This window comes from Crassostrea angulata, chromosome 4, assembly GCF_025612915.1.
Source record: "Crassostrea angulata isolate pt1a10 chromosome 4, ASM2561291v2, whole genome shotgun sequence".
Classification (NCBI taxonomy): domain Eukaryota; kingdom Metazoa; phylum Mollusca; class Bivalvia; order Ostreida; family Ostreidae; genus Magallana; species Magallana angulata.
The window spans coordinates 48,749,658-48,762,884 of NC_069114.1; the positions used below are offsets into that span (position 1 = coordinate 48,749,658).

The 13,227-nt window shown below is 33.6% G+C and overlaps 1 protein-coding gene across 6 annotated transcripts; it reads left to right on the forward strand.

The window, feature by feature from the left end:
* Positions 1-1,312: 1,312 nt before the first annotated feature.
* LOC128180984 (protein regulator of cytokinesis 1-like) lies at positions 1,313-12,061 on the forward strand. Of its 6 annotated transcripts, none has more exons than XM_052849209.1 (15): positions 1,313-1,451; positions 2,539-2,797; positions 3,030-3,263; positions 3,495-3,665; positions 3,949-4,098; positions 5,158-5,305; positions 5,642-5,778; positions 5,874-5,969; positions 6,085-6,231; positions 6,732-6,851; positions 7,254-7,307; positions 7,797-7,898; positions 9,243-9,431; positions 9,677-9,726; positions 11,259-12,061. In XM_052849209.1, exons 1-15 carry the CDS (start codon positions 1,438-1,440, stop codon positions 11,266-11,268), a joined length of 1,881 nt encoding a protein of 626 aa, XP_052705169.1. In that variant the 5' UTR covers positions 1,313-1,437; the 3' UTR covers positions 11,269-12,061. The 6 variants fall into 6 exon arrangements, with proteins under 6 accessions (XP_052705169.1, XP_052705172.1, XP_052705167.1 ...); XM_052849212.1 differs by having other exon boundaries at positions 9,243-9,350; XM_052849207.1 differs by lacking the exon at positions 9,677-9,726.
* The last annotated feature ends 1,166 nt before the right edge of the window (positions 12,062-13,227 follow it).

Below are 13,227 nucleotides of genomic sequence, written 5' to 3' on the forward strand. Positions count from 1 at the left end.
CATTCGATCACCCCCATTGTGACCCCATCCTTACCAGGCACGTAGCATCGTTTTTGAAAGTGGGGGGGGGGGGGGGCAGGCAGGCCCATCCAAAAATCTTGACAAGCAAAAAAAAAAAAAAAAAAAAAAAAAAAGGAAATTTAAAGTTTCCAAAATTCTTCAAAATCCTAATCCGGGGGGGGGGGGGGGGGGGGGGTAAAGGGAGTAAACAATAATTTCAAAAAAAAAAAATTCTTACCTACCAAAATTTTTCTCCCTCCAAATCATGAAATTCCTAATCCGTGGGGGGGGGGGGGGGAGGGGGGGGGGAGGTTACTTCAATTTGACTCCTCATTTCGTTATTTTCATATCAATTTTTTACATACTTCCAAAAAAAGTGGGGGGGGGGGGCAACTCCATTATAAATCATTTTTTTATATGTAAATTTAAAAAGATTTGTTGCTGCGGGAAAAAAGTGGGGGGGGGGGGGCAGGCCCCCCCTGATGCTACGTGCCTGCTTACCCTAGGAGGTAGGGGTAATGATTTGAACAAACTTGAATCTACACTAACTGAGGATGCTTTAACACAAGTTTCAGCTTTCTTGGCTGAATATTTTCAGAACAGATTTTTTTAAAAAATGTGAACAACTTTCTTATAATTCAAAGTTATCTCCCCTTTTAAGAGGGCGTGTTCCTTTGTTTGAACAAACTTGGACTTCCTTCACAGATTGGTTGAAATTGGCCCGTCGGGTCTGGAGAAGATGAAAATGTGAAAAGTTTATGATGACAACAACGACGACGACAGACAAGGGGCAAGCTCTAACTAAACATAGTTACAATTGCAAATTAAATGAACACTTTATATCAATTTTGATCTCCTTCCCACAGCACTTTGTGAGTCGGATATATATATCTGCGAAAATTGAAAAATTTCAATACCAAGTCAATTTATTGATTAAAACGCATGTATTATACCCACCTTTCATCATTTTTATTTCATCGATATGAGAAATGATTTACTTATTATTATTCAAAGTTATTCAAAGTATGATACTTATGGAAAAGAAAAGAATTATAAATGTATATTGCAAAGCCTAGAAGTAAACAAAATACTGCCTTCGTTTACATTTGTAAAAAAATTATACGTACATTCAAATTTTTTTTTTATTATTATTTTTTTTTTTTTTTTGAGAGAGAGTCGATTATCTTAATTCTTTTTTTATGTATGTCACATATATCATAATTTTATTTTGTTTTTTCCATATCTAGCTGACGGTTAACAAATGTAACAAGGGCATATAACTGCTGTTCATGACATATGCAGATTAGAGTGGCCTGCCCTTGAAAATCGAACCAATCATATCGTCGTATTCATGCGCTTATTTTGAAAAGTTTAAAAGAAAATGTCGACATACGAGAGACGATAATTATATTGAGAAACTTGTTGGGACTTATCAAAATGGCAACAAATGGGTAAATATATGTAAAATGGATTCATAATGTGGATTTTTAGAAAAAATCACGTAAACAATGTTTACCTGGTGAATACATTCGCAGGAACAGTTTGAACCATTTGTTATCATGTCCAAGTGCAGTGTTGTTTTATACGTTCATGAATTTAAATATTGACGTTTAGGCATACCTGTTGTACTTTATTTTTTATTTTTCCAATGTGGGTTGTAAGAACCAGGGACGTATACTAACTTACTTAGTATAAATACGTTCCTGTTAGAACTTGGATAAACAATTTATACATGGGACTGATGGGTACCCATTAACATTACACCCCCCACCCTCCAAGTTCCATTCTTTTAATATATTATTCATCAAGGAATCTCGTATCTCTTATAATGCATAAATCTTTTGAACAGAATATTGTTAAAAATCACTCAAACTCTGATAAATATTTTATCTGTCTGATTTTATAGTCAAGGATTATCTCTAAAAATTGAAGTAGAAGGAAGAAATAAAAAAGTAGAAGGGGAATCTCGGGGTCTTGGTCTTGCTTACAGCTAGATTGTATTTTAAATGCAATAATAGCTGGTTAATTAAGGAATTAAAGGAGGGGAAATTCCCTGTGCCCTGGGTCTTAGAGACAACGGAGTTAAGTGAAGTCGTACCCAAACAGAGACTAATAATCCATTTGTCCGGTAGCAGACAATGATACTTGGATTGTAAATAAAAATAATCTGTTAAGGTTAGATTTTGATATAATTACAATAATTAAGAAGTTATGAGATAAATGAATGTAGAATTTTTGATAATATAAAATAATGTAATCTCCTGTAAGTTTGCCAAAGATTCCTTTATCAACATTTGATAGAAAATTTCTAATTACATGCAATCTTACCTTTAAAAAAACCAATTAGTTATATTGACAAATTTATAAATTCATCTCACTCTTTGATGGCAGGCATAATATTATAATCATAGTCATTTTTTACTCGGAAATAATTCAAATTTGATTACAAGTCTGTTTGGGTGGTGGGTACGAATCAGTTTGGTTACGAGTTGACTGTAAGACAACCCTGTTATATTTTTTTTCTACTTTGTATTGTAGAAGAATGTCAGTAGTTGAAGACTTAGTGAAGTATCTTGATTCATCAATGAGTAAATTGAATCGAATATGGACAGAGATAGGTATAGTAGATTATCAGCGAAAGGAGCGAGCTCAGACAGCCATGTTACACTTACAAAATCTTCTCCAAGACATGGTGCAAGAGGAAGAGGCCCTGAAACATCAAATCACCAAACGCATTGAAAAGTATACACAGGAAGTGAAAACCCTTTGTAATGAGCTGGAAATTCCTCAGTTTGAAGTATGTCCTCAACTTTAATCAACATTAAACTGCAAATTAGATAAAGATACTGCAAATTGAAGAAGTTTATTCTTAAACATCTTAAATAATGGATGTACTAGAATTCTATGGACATTAATAATACATTTTAAAATGATATCTAACATATTACATACATTAATCATGTTAGAATATACTTTGGATTCACTTATTATTATACAAGATCATCTACTTACAACTGATTATGTTTCAGCCGTGTGGTAAATTGTCAATGCTACAATGTGAAAAAGATTTGCGAGCCAAGGTAGAGTCTCTCTCACAAGAAAAACAAGATCGCTTGAACACATTGAAAATGCTCAAGGACCAAGATCAGCACCTGTGTGATGCCATGTGTTTAACTCCATACTACATACCCACTGGATCCACCCCCTCAAATGATCAACTTAAAGCTTTAGAACAACATGTAAATTCATTGAAAGCTGAGAAGGTACAACACATGTAGATTTTTAACACAAGACAAAATATTTAAAAGATAAATCCTAGCCTACTGATGGTATATAATTTGCAATGTGAAATTTGAAACAATTTAGATAAATTGAAAATACACAATATCCAGATCATAATTTATAAGTACATTAACATTTTTTATTTTGGAAGGAATTTTCAATGTACATGTTCTTTTACTTTTAGTGATTCACAAATGTAACTTCTTTTCAAGGAAAAGCGTTTTGTGGAGTTTGTATCAAAGAAAAAGCAGATAGTAGAATTGTTTCATGAGATAGACCGCAACCCCCAGTCAGACTTTGAGTGTGACGTTATATGTGAGGAGGATAATACCTTCCTGCTGTCAACAGAAAACATGAAATCTCTCAAAGTTCTTCTCACAGAGGTATGCCATGTCAGTAAACCAAAATAATTCTCCCATTACAAAGTTATGTGATAACATGCTACCAGTAGTATCCACACACACACAAAAAAAACCCTCTCGTTCCCTACCCTGTGCTTAACCCACCCAATAAGTTGAATTCTATTTTCATGGAATCTATGCAATAAATTTGTCAATGACCATAATCTATTTACATAGAGGTTGAGGATACTTAATTGTAAGAGAGGCAATCCAATCAACACTGTGGTTCCTCACCTGATAAGTGGTATTTTGTTGGCTATTTCAGCTAGAGGAACAGAAAGAGGACATGCAGAAGGAGGTGACAGAGTTGTGGGGGCGTATCAGCTGTCTGTGGGACCGCCTGGAGATCTCAGAGGCCGAGAGAAGCCACTTCAAGAAGGACAAATCAGGCATCAAAGCCCCACTCATTGAAGCAGTAAGACCTGTACTGTATAAGCATAAAGATTATATACCGGTTCAACCTGATTGCTAAAAAATTGCTTAAAGTGTTTACAAGACTTAGAGTGTCAAAATGTATGTCTTGTCCTATTGAATTTGGATATTTGTCTTGTATTCATTTATTATCGTTTGTTAGAGAAGAATTACAATCCTGAAATCATAACTTCAAAGAAAAATAATATTTTTAAACCATACATAAATGATAATGACATGCACTCAAGCTTTTATGTTGTTTTAGGTCTTAGTTCATTTCCATGGTAATAAATTATGAGTAATTCATAATTGAGTAAGGAAAATCATATTTGTTGTGTTTTCTATTGGAAAAAAAGGAAAATTAGAATTGGCATCTGAGAAATTATAGATAAGTTCAATATCCTTGATTGCCATCACTGTATGGAATTAATTACTTTTGAGTTCTAATTACCTGAGTGATATAAGCACCCCATAGGTTATTATCTACCGGTATTTGTACAAACAGGGACTCCTTTCACTAAAATAAAATAAGGGACATATCATATCAATACATTTGTGCATGTCTTATTTTTAGGGAAAAAATTAAATATACCTAGTAAAAAAATACATTGAGAAAAAATGAAAATTGTTTGTTTTCACCTATGATTTGATTATTTTTTACATACAGTATTGTAACCTGTATATATTGTGGAAGTAAAATTTTGTGGCAAATTTAAACGTAGTAAATGAAACATTGATTAAAATTTCAATGTCACGGAATTTGGACTGGGGCTTCTACCTCACATCATTTCAGGCGCTACTGTCACCAACTTCCTGAAGTCAATACTCAGCCTAAAGTCTGAAATTTTATCTCAAATTTGTGCACTTAGGATTTTAGTTGAGTGATGTGAAAACTGGTGACAGCTTGGCCTGGGTTTTGTGTTTAGTATACTTATACTTATACTTATATGGGAAAGAGATAAATGAGAAAACCAGAAAGGAGACGTTGCTTTAACTGCTTTCTTCTCAGTATTTTCTTCCACTGATGTCAGAAGATCTATTGATAATAAAATATTTCTTGCAGCTTAAAGTTGAAATAGCTAAGTGTGAGAAGTTAAAGTTTGACAACATCCAGCGGTTCGTGGAGGGCATGAGGAAGGAGATCGTGGAATGGTGGGACAAGTGCTTCTTTAGTCGAGAACAGAGAGAAGACTTCACAGCATACTTCAATGGTAATGAGATAAGTTAAATATGAAGAGGATTACAATTCAAAAAGTTTTTAATTGCATGTTTAGTACAAGGTAAGCGTGTTCAATTTGTGCTTTCTACCATCTTTCTGCCGTACATGAAATATTTGTATTGAGCATTTGTAATACAAAGTTATCTTGGTACATGTATTTGTATATTTATTCAAAAGTTAAATGCATATATGTATTGTATTGATACTTAGACTTTAGAGAAGTGAATATGTTAATAAATAAGTCGACCAATTACAGTCAGAGCATTTGAAATGTCACTGGATTGAACTTCCTTCTCCAATCTTAATCTATGTGTTCTTCTATTATAAGAAAATTACACAGAGGCTTTGCTGGATGAACATGAAAGAGAGGTAAAAAAGCTGAAGAAATATTATGAGGATCACAAACAGATGTTTGAGAGTCTAGAGAAATGGGACTGTTTCTTCAGGCAGATGATTGAAATGGAGGTAAGTGTCAATTCACAAGAATAATATTTTGATTAATTTCTTTATAAAAAGAATTGTTTTATCATACAACTACTTATTTACCTATTCAATTCCAGAGAAAAGCAAACGACCCAAATAGATTCAATAACCGAGGAGGTAAACTACTACAAGAAGAAAAGGCCAGGAAAAAAGTTTTAAAGGATCTTCCAAAAGTGAGTTTCTGATTTGGCATTACACATTAGATACATTGATTTCACTGGCAGATATTTATGTCCTGAATTAATCTACATGCATTATTTTACATTTATTCTCTGCATGTGTTTGTAGATCGAGGAAGACCTGAAGGAGACTGTGATAAAGTGGGAGGCAGAGAATGGTCGCCCATTCCTGGTGGAGGGGGTGGCTCTAGATGTGTTTGTACAGAGGCAGTGGGAAGCCTACGAGGAACAGAAAGTCAAGGAAAAGGAACAGCGGGTAAATTTTTTAGTCTGTATAAGTAGTTGTAAATGTCAGAGTGTGTGTACATTGTGGGAACAAATGTCAGAGTGTGTGTACATTGTGGTTACAAATGTCAGAGTGTGTGTACATTGTGGGAACAAATGTCAGAGTCTGTGTACATTGTGGGAACAAATGTCAGAGTCTGTGTACATTGTGGGAACAAAGGTCAGAGTGTGTGTACATTGTGGGAACAAATGTCAGAGTGTGTGTACATTGTGGGAACAAATGTCAGAGTGTGTGTACATTGTGGGAACTACTCTTTTTCTTATGGCTAGAAAATATCATTATGGAAATTGAAATATTTGTAAACAAATGGTTTTATGTCAATTTTGTTCTTTAAAGATTATTTTACGAAGCAGTAAATAATTACGACTTTATAAGTTCTTTTGTAAAATGCAGCCAGGTCTGTATAGGGAGTCTTCCATGGGATTCTTCAGCAGTTTATATTACTAATTTATGTCTTATCCTTTGTACAGCACAAAGCAAAAGCTCGTCTGATGGAGGAAGAGATGATCTATGGAAGCAAGCCGTCCACCCCGGCCAAGAAACGTTTCCTGACCACTCCAACAAAGACTCCCTCCTCCAAACTCAGGAAGGTCAGTACAGACACGTACTCAGTTTGTCATAGCACCAATTAGTATGGTCAAAGTCACCCAGCTTTATGTAATTTGATGATTCGCAATGCTTAGACTAAGCCATTAGCCTATCCGAAGATTGGCGTTGTACATGTACATCCATTAAAGTTGTGTTGTATCATATTTTATACAGTATTTCTGTTTATTTTAAAGTTTAGCATTCAGTATGAGGTATATAAATACATGTACTTAGAAATAAATTTAAAAAAAACCCCAACTTTTATGCTCCCCCTATGAACATTTAAACTGGGCACTTTATGCACGAAATGGAATGGGAGCTTGACATAAATGAAGATAAATTATAATCTATGTATTCACACGCTGTGTTATTCAGTGTATAGTAAATAAGTTGTCCTTATTTAGTTGGAGGATGGATCAAGCTCCCGAATCTCTGTTCAGGTCAGGCTACGGGTCAAGGTTAGATCACTGGTTGGACCATTGTCACTGTCTTCAGCCAGTTTGATTGGTTCCCAATGCACTGTAACAATCTAAATAAAGTCTTTGTGCTAATTATGTTTAACTCATGTTGTTGCATTCTGTTTCATTTCTATCTGGAGTTGGTTGTCTGTAACACTTCCTATAACTTATTTTTATGTCCCTTCGTACTTAATTATTGCAAATATGCCAACAGTATAAACCCGAGATGTGTTCAGCAGAGGGCGTGCTCCCAAGTGCTCGGCAAAATCACCTTATAACTGCAACACAAATTTTTGCGATCTCTCGTGAGCACTTGCTCTGCTAAACATGCCTAGAGCATGCTAATCAATTCATACATTGACATATTTTATTTCTGTATACATTTTTTTTAAATAAATTTTTCAATTTGAATAAAATTGGGATTTTTTTAATTTATGTGAGATAGGGATGCTCTAACATTGATTTTATTTAAATTTGTTTTTGATTTAGCTGAACGACACGACCAAGACCCCCATGTCCTGTAGCAAGATACAACACAGCAGTGTGTTTGCCTCCCCCGCAATGAAAGCCCCCATGTCGGCCAGTAAATATGTAAGTATAACCATGTAGTAGAAAAACTAAGAGAATGAGGCACCACCAGCCACAGATGTTTCAGTGCGTAGTATTTAATTCAGTAGTCATTATCTGCACATCTGCTAGATCTATACAATATACTGCATGTTTAGCTATGAATGTATGTAAGAGGACAAAGGATAATAAGCTCTCCTTCACAATGACAGCTGGGTTGATGAGAATAGTAGAGATTAGATTGTAACAATATCAAAAACCATTGTCAATCTTGATGTATTTCCACTTCAATCGGCACTCATCTTTTAGACTATAAATTTTTTCTCCATAGATTGAAATATTTAATTCTACCCCACACAATGAAATTGCAAGAAGTATTAATGTTTTTTATTGGTCCATAGGTCCTGTTTTATAGTAAGCGCAACTCCTCTAAAACCGCTGCACAGAATTTCATAAAACTTTGTAGGTATTTAGAACACAATGCATAGATTTGCATATTTCCAGGAAATTCCAATTTCATTATTTTTCTGGGAATAATTTTGGCCTTTTTCAACATAGAATTTTGGCCATATATTGAATATAGTAATGAACAAGTTGTAAACACAGCTCCTCTTAAAGCAATATGAGCTGTATTTTTTGAATTTTATTTTGCTGTAAAAACATGCTAGTATGCTAAGTCTGCATGTAACTTAAACTTTAATGATAAATAAGGTTGGAAAAAATCATTAATTTTTGTCAGAGGAGAGATATCTCTTCTAAGGAACATATAGCAAATTAATTTTTGTACAGGACGACAATAATTCAATGTTGCTCCAATTAAGGCTCTTTATCGGCCCTTTTCACAAAAATTTGGCGAAAAGAAATTTAAAAACCATGATATTTTTGTCATTTTAGTAGAAAATAACATTTTTGTTAAAAAAAAATTTCATCATGAAAATTGCAGCTCATATTGCTTTAAATGGCTGCATAAAATTTTGTGAAAATTTGTAGGCATTGAGAACAATATGCAGATGTGCATATTACTAGGAAAAATCCGGTTCCTTTATTTTTCTGGGAATTTTGGCTCTTTTGAACTTAACATTTTTTTAGCTGTTAAAGACAAAGGAATAGATGTGCATATTTGCATCAAGTTTTATGGCAAGTTGAGCCCTTTATCAAATTATTTTGTGTATTTAACGCATTTGCCATTCGTTATGTGTATCATGGTCAGGTAATAAGGGATTGTGGAGTATGAGAGCTTGCTCACTTTTTTCTTTCATTATATTATAGATGCAATTTCAATTACTATAGTATTTAGCTTCTCTAGGTAAATATACTTAAATGATCTTTACTATTTCTGTCTTTTGAAACATATGGTAATACTTCTAGACCCCAGGTTGTAAAACCACACGGCGGAGATCTCTACGAGGAAACCGTAAAGTCCTGTCAGAGCGTAATGCTGGTCCCCCTAACACGGCGCTGTTCAGCCATACGACGGTAAGCAGCCACGGACAGACTGCCCCACCCCTCCACTACGATGCATCGATGGCGTCCATGGGATCTTATCAAGATTTTGAAGTGTGTATCTATCCTACATAATATTTTTTTATAACTCTTATTTCTTTTGAACAAAGAAATCCAAGCATAATACTTTGAATTCTTCTCTGGAAAAATATGGTACTTAAAACTTTGAGCGATTTTTGCAGATATACCACTTTTCAAAATTCATCAGTTTGAAATCTTGATTAATCCCATAATGTTGGAATTCTGGCTATTAACATACAAATCATTTAGTAAATTAAATAATGTGGTACTTTTTTCAGTCTGGAATTCAAATGAATAGCACATTAACGTACAGAAGGAAACCTCCACTGTAGGTGATATGCCAGACTTCTGGCTCTGTCTCTCCTGTTTAATTCACTGCATGCGTTTTATCTTTCAAAAAACCCAGCACAAAACTTACCCTTTTCGTACGCTGAACCTTGCTTTTTGGAATGTTTACTTTCTTTTTAATTTGATAGAACTACAGCAAGGATTTAATTTGTAGTCGTTCTTTATTCAAGGGCATGGCAGATCAGTATTGATACTAAATGTAGTGAAAGTCTTGAATATGAAATTAATTTGCTTGTTCTTTATAAATGCTTAAATTAAAACTTCTGCTCCATGCATTTTCTCTAACATAGTTTGCTAAATGTCTTCTTTTTAAAAAAAAAAAAAGAAAAAAAAGATAACATTTTTTTTTTCATAAGAATAAAAAAGAAAATATTTTAATTTGAAACCACTTTGCATTTGCAACTGCATTTGAAGAAGTAAGATTGTTTAAAAAAATACCGGTACATGAACCTTGAGTCATGTACTTTTTCTTCAGCTAGGGAGGGGGCAAACAAAAAAGGGATAGAAAATATTCTTCACTTCATTAATAGTTTGATTTTATAAAGAAATACACATAAAGAGGTGAGAACAATTTTTATTTTAGCCAAGGTCAGTCTTTCAATAGACCAACTTCTTTAATATTGAACTTTTCGTCCCTATAAATGTTTATTTGTTTTAATCCATCAATGAGAATGCAAAACTCTTTTTATTTTATGTATAAAAATAAAGACCCTACTGTTAAAACAGGTATGTTGTTAATGAATTATGCATGTGTAAACATCCTCAGTTTTAGTCAGCTGCATAGTAAGTTGTCTGATTTTATGAAGTTGTCGTCTTAATTAGAATTTTGAATTAAAAAGTATGTCATGACATGTCTACATGTACCAAAATCATGTTTTAGTTTTTAAAATATTCAATTAACATAATAGATGTGTATACAATTATTTAATTTTTATTCCTTACAATTAACATGTAATATTTGTCTGTGATAACATTATGAATCAATTTTGAACCCTAAAACCCAATAACTCTATATAACATGAGTGCCACAAAATGGGTGTGTCTTATAGCGTAACCGAAATACAGTATTGGCTCAGCTGCATAGTAATACATATCATGTGCTACGTAAAAAAAATAGTGGTTTTAAAATAATCTTGTTTTAAAGTGTACCAATTGGAAATAATATAAATATAAGTAATAAGGAATCATTCTTTGAATATTATGAGTTGATAATTTCGGTCAGAGCATGGTTAAATCTATCATAAAGCCCTTTGGGCTTTATTGGATTTGAGCATGCCCCGACCAAAATTAATCAAAGAATGATTCCTTATTCCTTAATTAAACTCGAAATCAGTGGGAGTGTAAACATAGTAAAGGTGATACCAAACTATAGGTAAACTGTCCATTTGGGGAAAAGTCTATAAGAACAACCAATTCTTGAATTATTTTACGTACATATAACACAAATTTCAGTGTATTTAAGAATTTTAAAATGATTTTTTGCTACACTGTCATTTCTTTTTTTTTTTTCAGAGGAATCTAAACCACCCCACGAGAGCCTCCTGTAGAAGCAGTATGATGCCCCGTGGGAGCCCCAGTAGTAAAGCATGAATTGTACATACTGTATACATGTATATGTTGTACATTACTGAACAATTCTGGACTGTGACTGTGCAATACCACTGCAACTGTTTTTACTATAGAAATTTTCCTCTGTTTTATCATTGATACAAATTCTCCAAGATTTTTGTATTTTATTTCGATGTCAAATTTTTTAAAAAGCTAGTCCTTTCATTGTGTTTAGCTTTTAATGGTAAATGATTGATATGTGTATTTTAGGTATATTTCCCTGCATAACATTATTTAAACTATTAGTAAATTGCTATTGAATGGTTGTGATTTTAGCCCACTTCAAAATCAATACCGAGGTACAAAAATACCCATAAGTAATATATATATATATATATATGTTCGAGTAAACTGTATACTATAGTAATAGGTATTTATTAGGATGCACCCCAATAAACCTCACATACTGTAAAATAAAAAACTCCATATTTCTTGTCTTTTCTTAGAATCTCTTATCATCTTTTTTCTTGCTTTGTAAATATTGTACATAGAAATCAATGCAGTTTGTCTTTTTCAGGTAATAAATTATTCCATGTCAATTGTCATTGAGATATCTCATTGTTTTAGACATATTTTTAGACTGCTTTTGAATTGAGCTAGAAATATAAAGAAAATTAGTTGAAACATTTTTTAATAGAAAATTCTATTCATTTGTGTGAAAGTGTAATGAAGAAAATGAAAATGTCAATAAATGAATTAAAAAGACATCTGTTGTGCATATTAATATTTGATGGGACATAATGAATAAGTTCTACCACAGCAGGGTAGACAAACTTGGTATAATCAAGCTATTGCAGTGCTGCTGGCCCCACAATCAAAAACCGAGAACATATTCAAGTTGGACAAACCGGGTATTCCTAATTATAAATAGCTGCCATACAATGCAACAACGGATACCGATACATTGCATTCAATACATGTATTAAAAAGCATTTCAAAAGGTATATACCAGATAAGATATATATCTCAGATCATGATCATTGGTCTAGATGATGCTGTAAAGCCTCAAGTGAATAAAGAATGAATGAATTGGTCCCGATGATGTAATAGGCAAGGATTCTGTATAATACAACTAATGAGCTCTGCCTAATACTGGGCAGCTGTATTGTTTTTATCATTGCAAGGGTGCAATATGAAAGCAACTGTGTATTACAATACCAATGGCATTGAAACTTACATGTTACTTAATGTAAACAGCTGTAAAGTGTGTAACAAGCAGTAATTTTAGCAGCTTGTAACGCAGCAAAATTCGTAGTTAGGGCAGTAAGTTGTAAGCAGTTAAATAGGGCATCACACTACACAGCCTGAGTATTTATTTAAAAAGCAGCTGAATATTGCACACTGTGTGGTAAGAGCCATAAATGTTAAGCAGCTTTGTAGTGCAGCACTTTGCATAGAAAGAGCAGTAATTTTTAAGCATCTTTGTAGTGTAGCACATTTTTCATAGTAAGAGCATTAACTTGTGAGCAGCCATGCATATAGTGCAGCAAACTTTGTGAAGTAAGGGCAGTAATCTATGAACAGCTGTATATTTCAACACACTTTGCATGGCAAGGGCAATAGTGTTTAAGCAGCTTTTGAGCACAGCACACTTTGCATAGTAAGGGCAGCTTGTAAGTGTAGCATACTGCGCAGGATGTGCACTTATTTATAAGCAGCTGTATAGTGCACGGCAAAGGCAGTAATATTAATTTAAGCACCTTTGAAGGGCAGGAACTTTTATGCATCTTTATAGTGTAGTAACTTGTGAGCAGCCATGCATATAGTGCAGCAAACTGTGTGAAGCAAGGGCAGTAATTATTTAATGGCAATAGTGTTTAAGCAGCTTTATAACGCAGCAAGTAAGGGCAGTAATTTGTAATCAGCTTGTAGC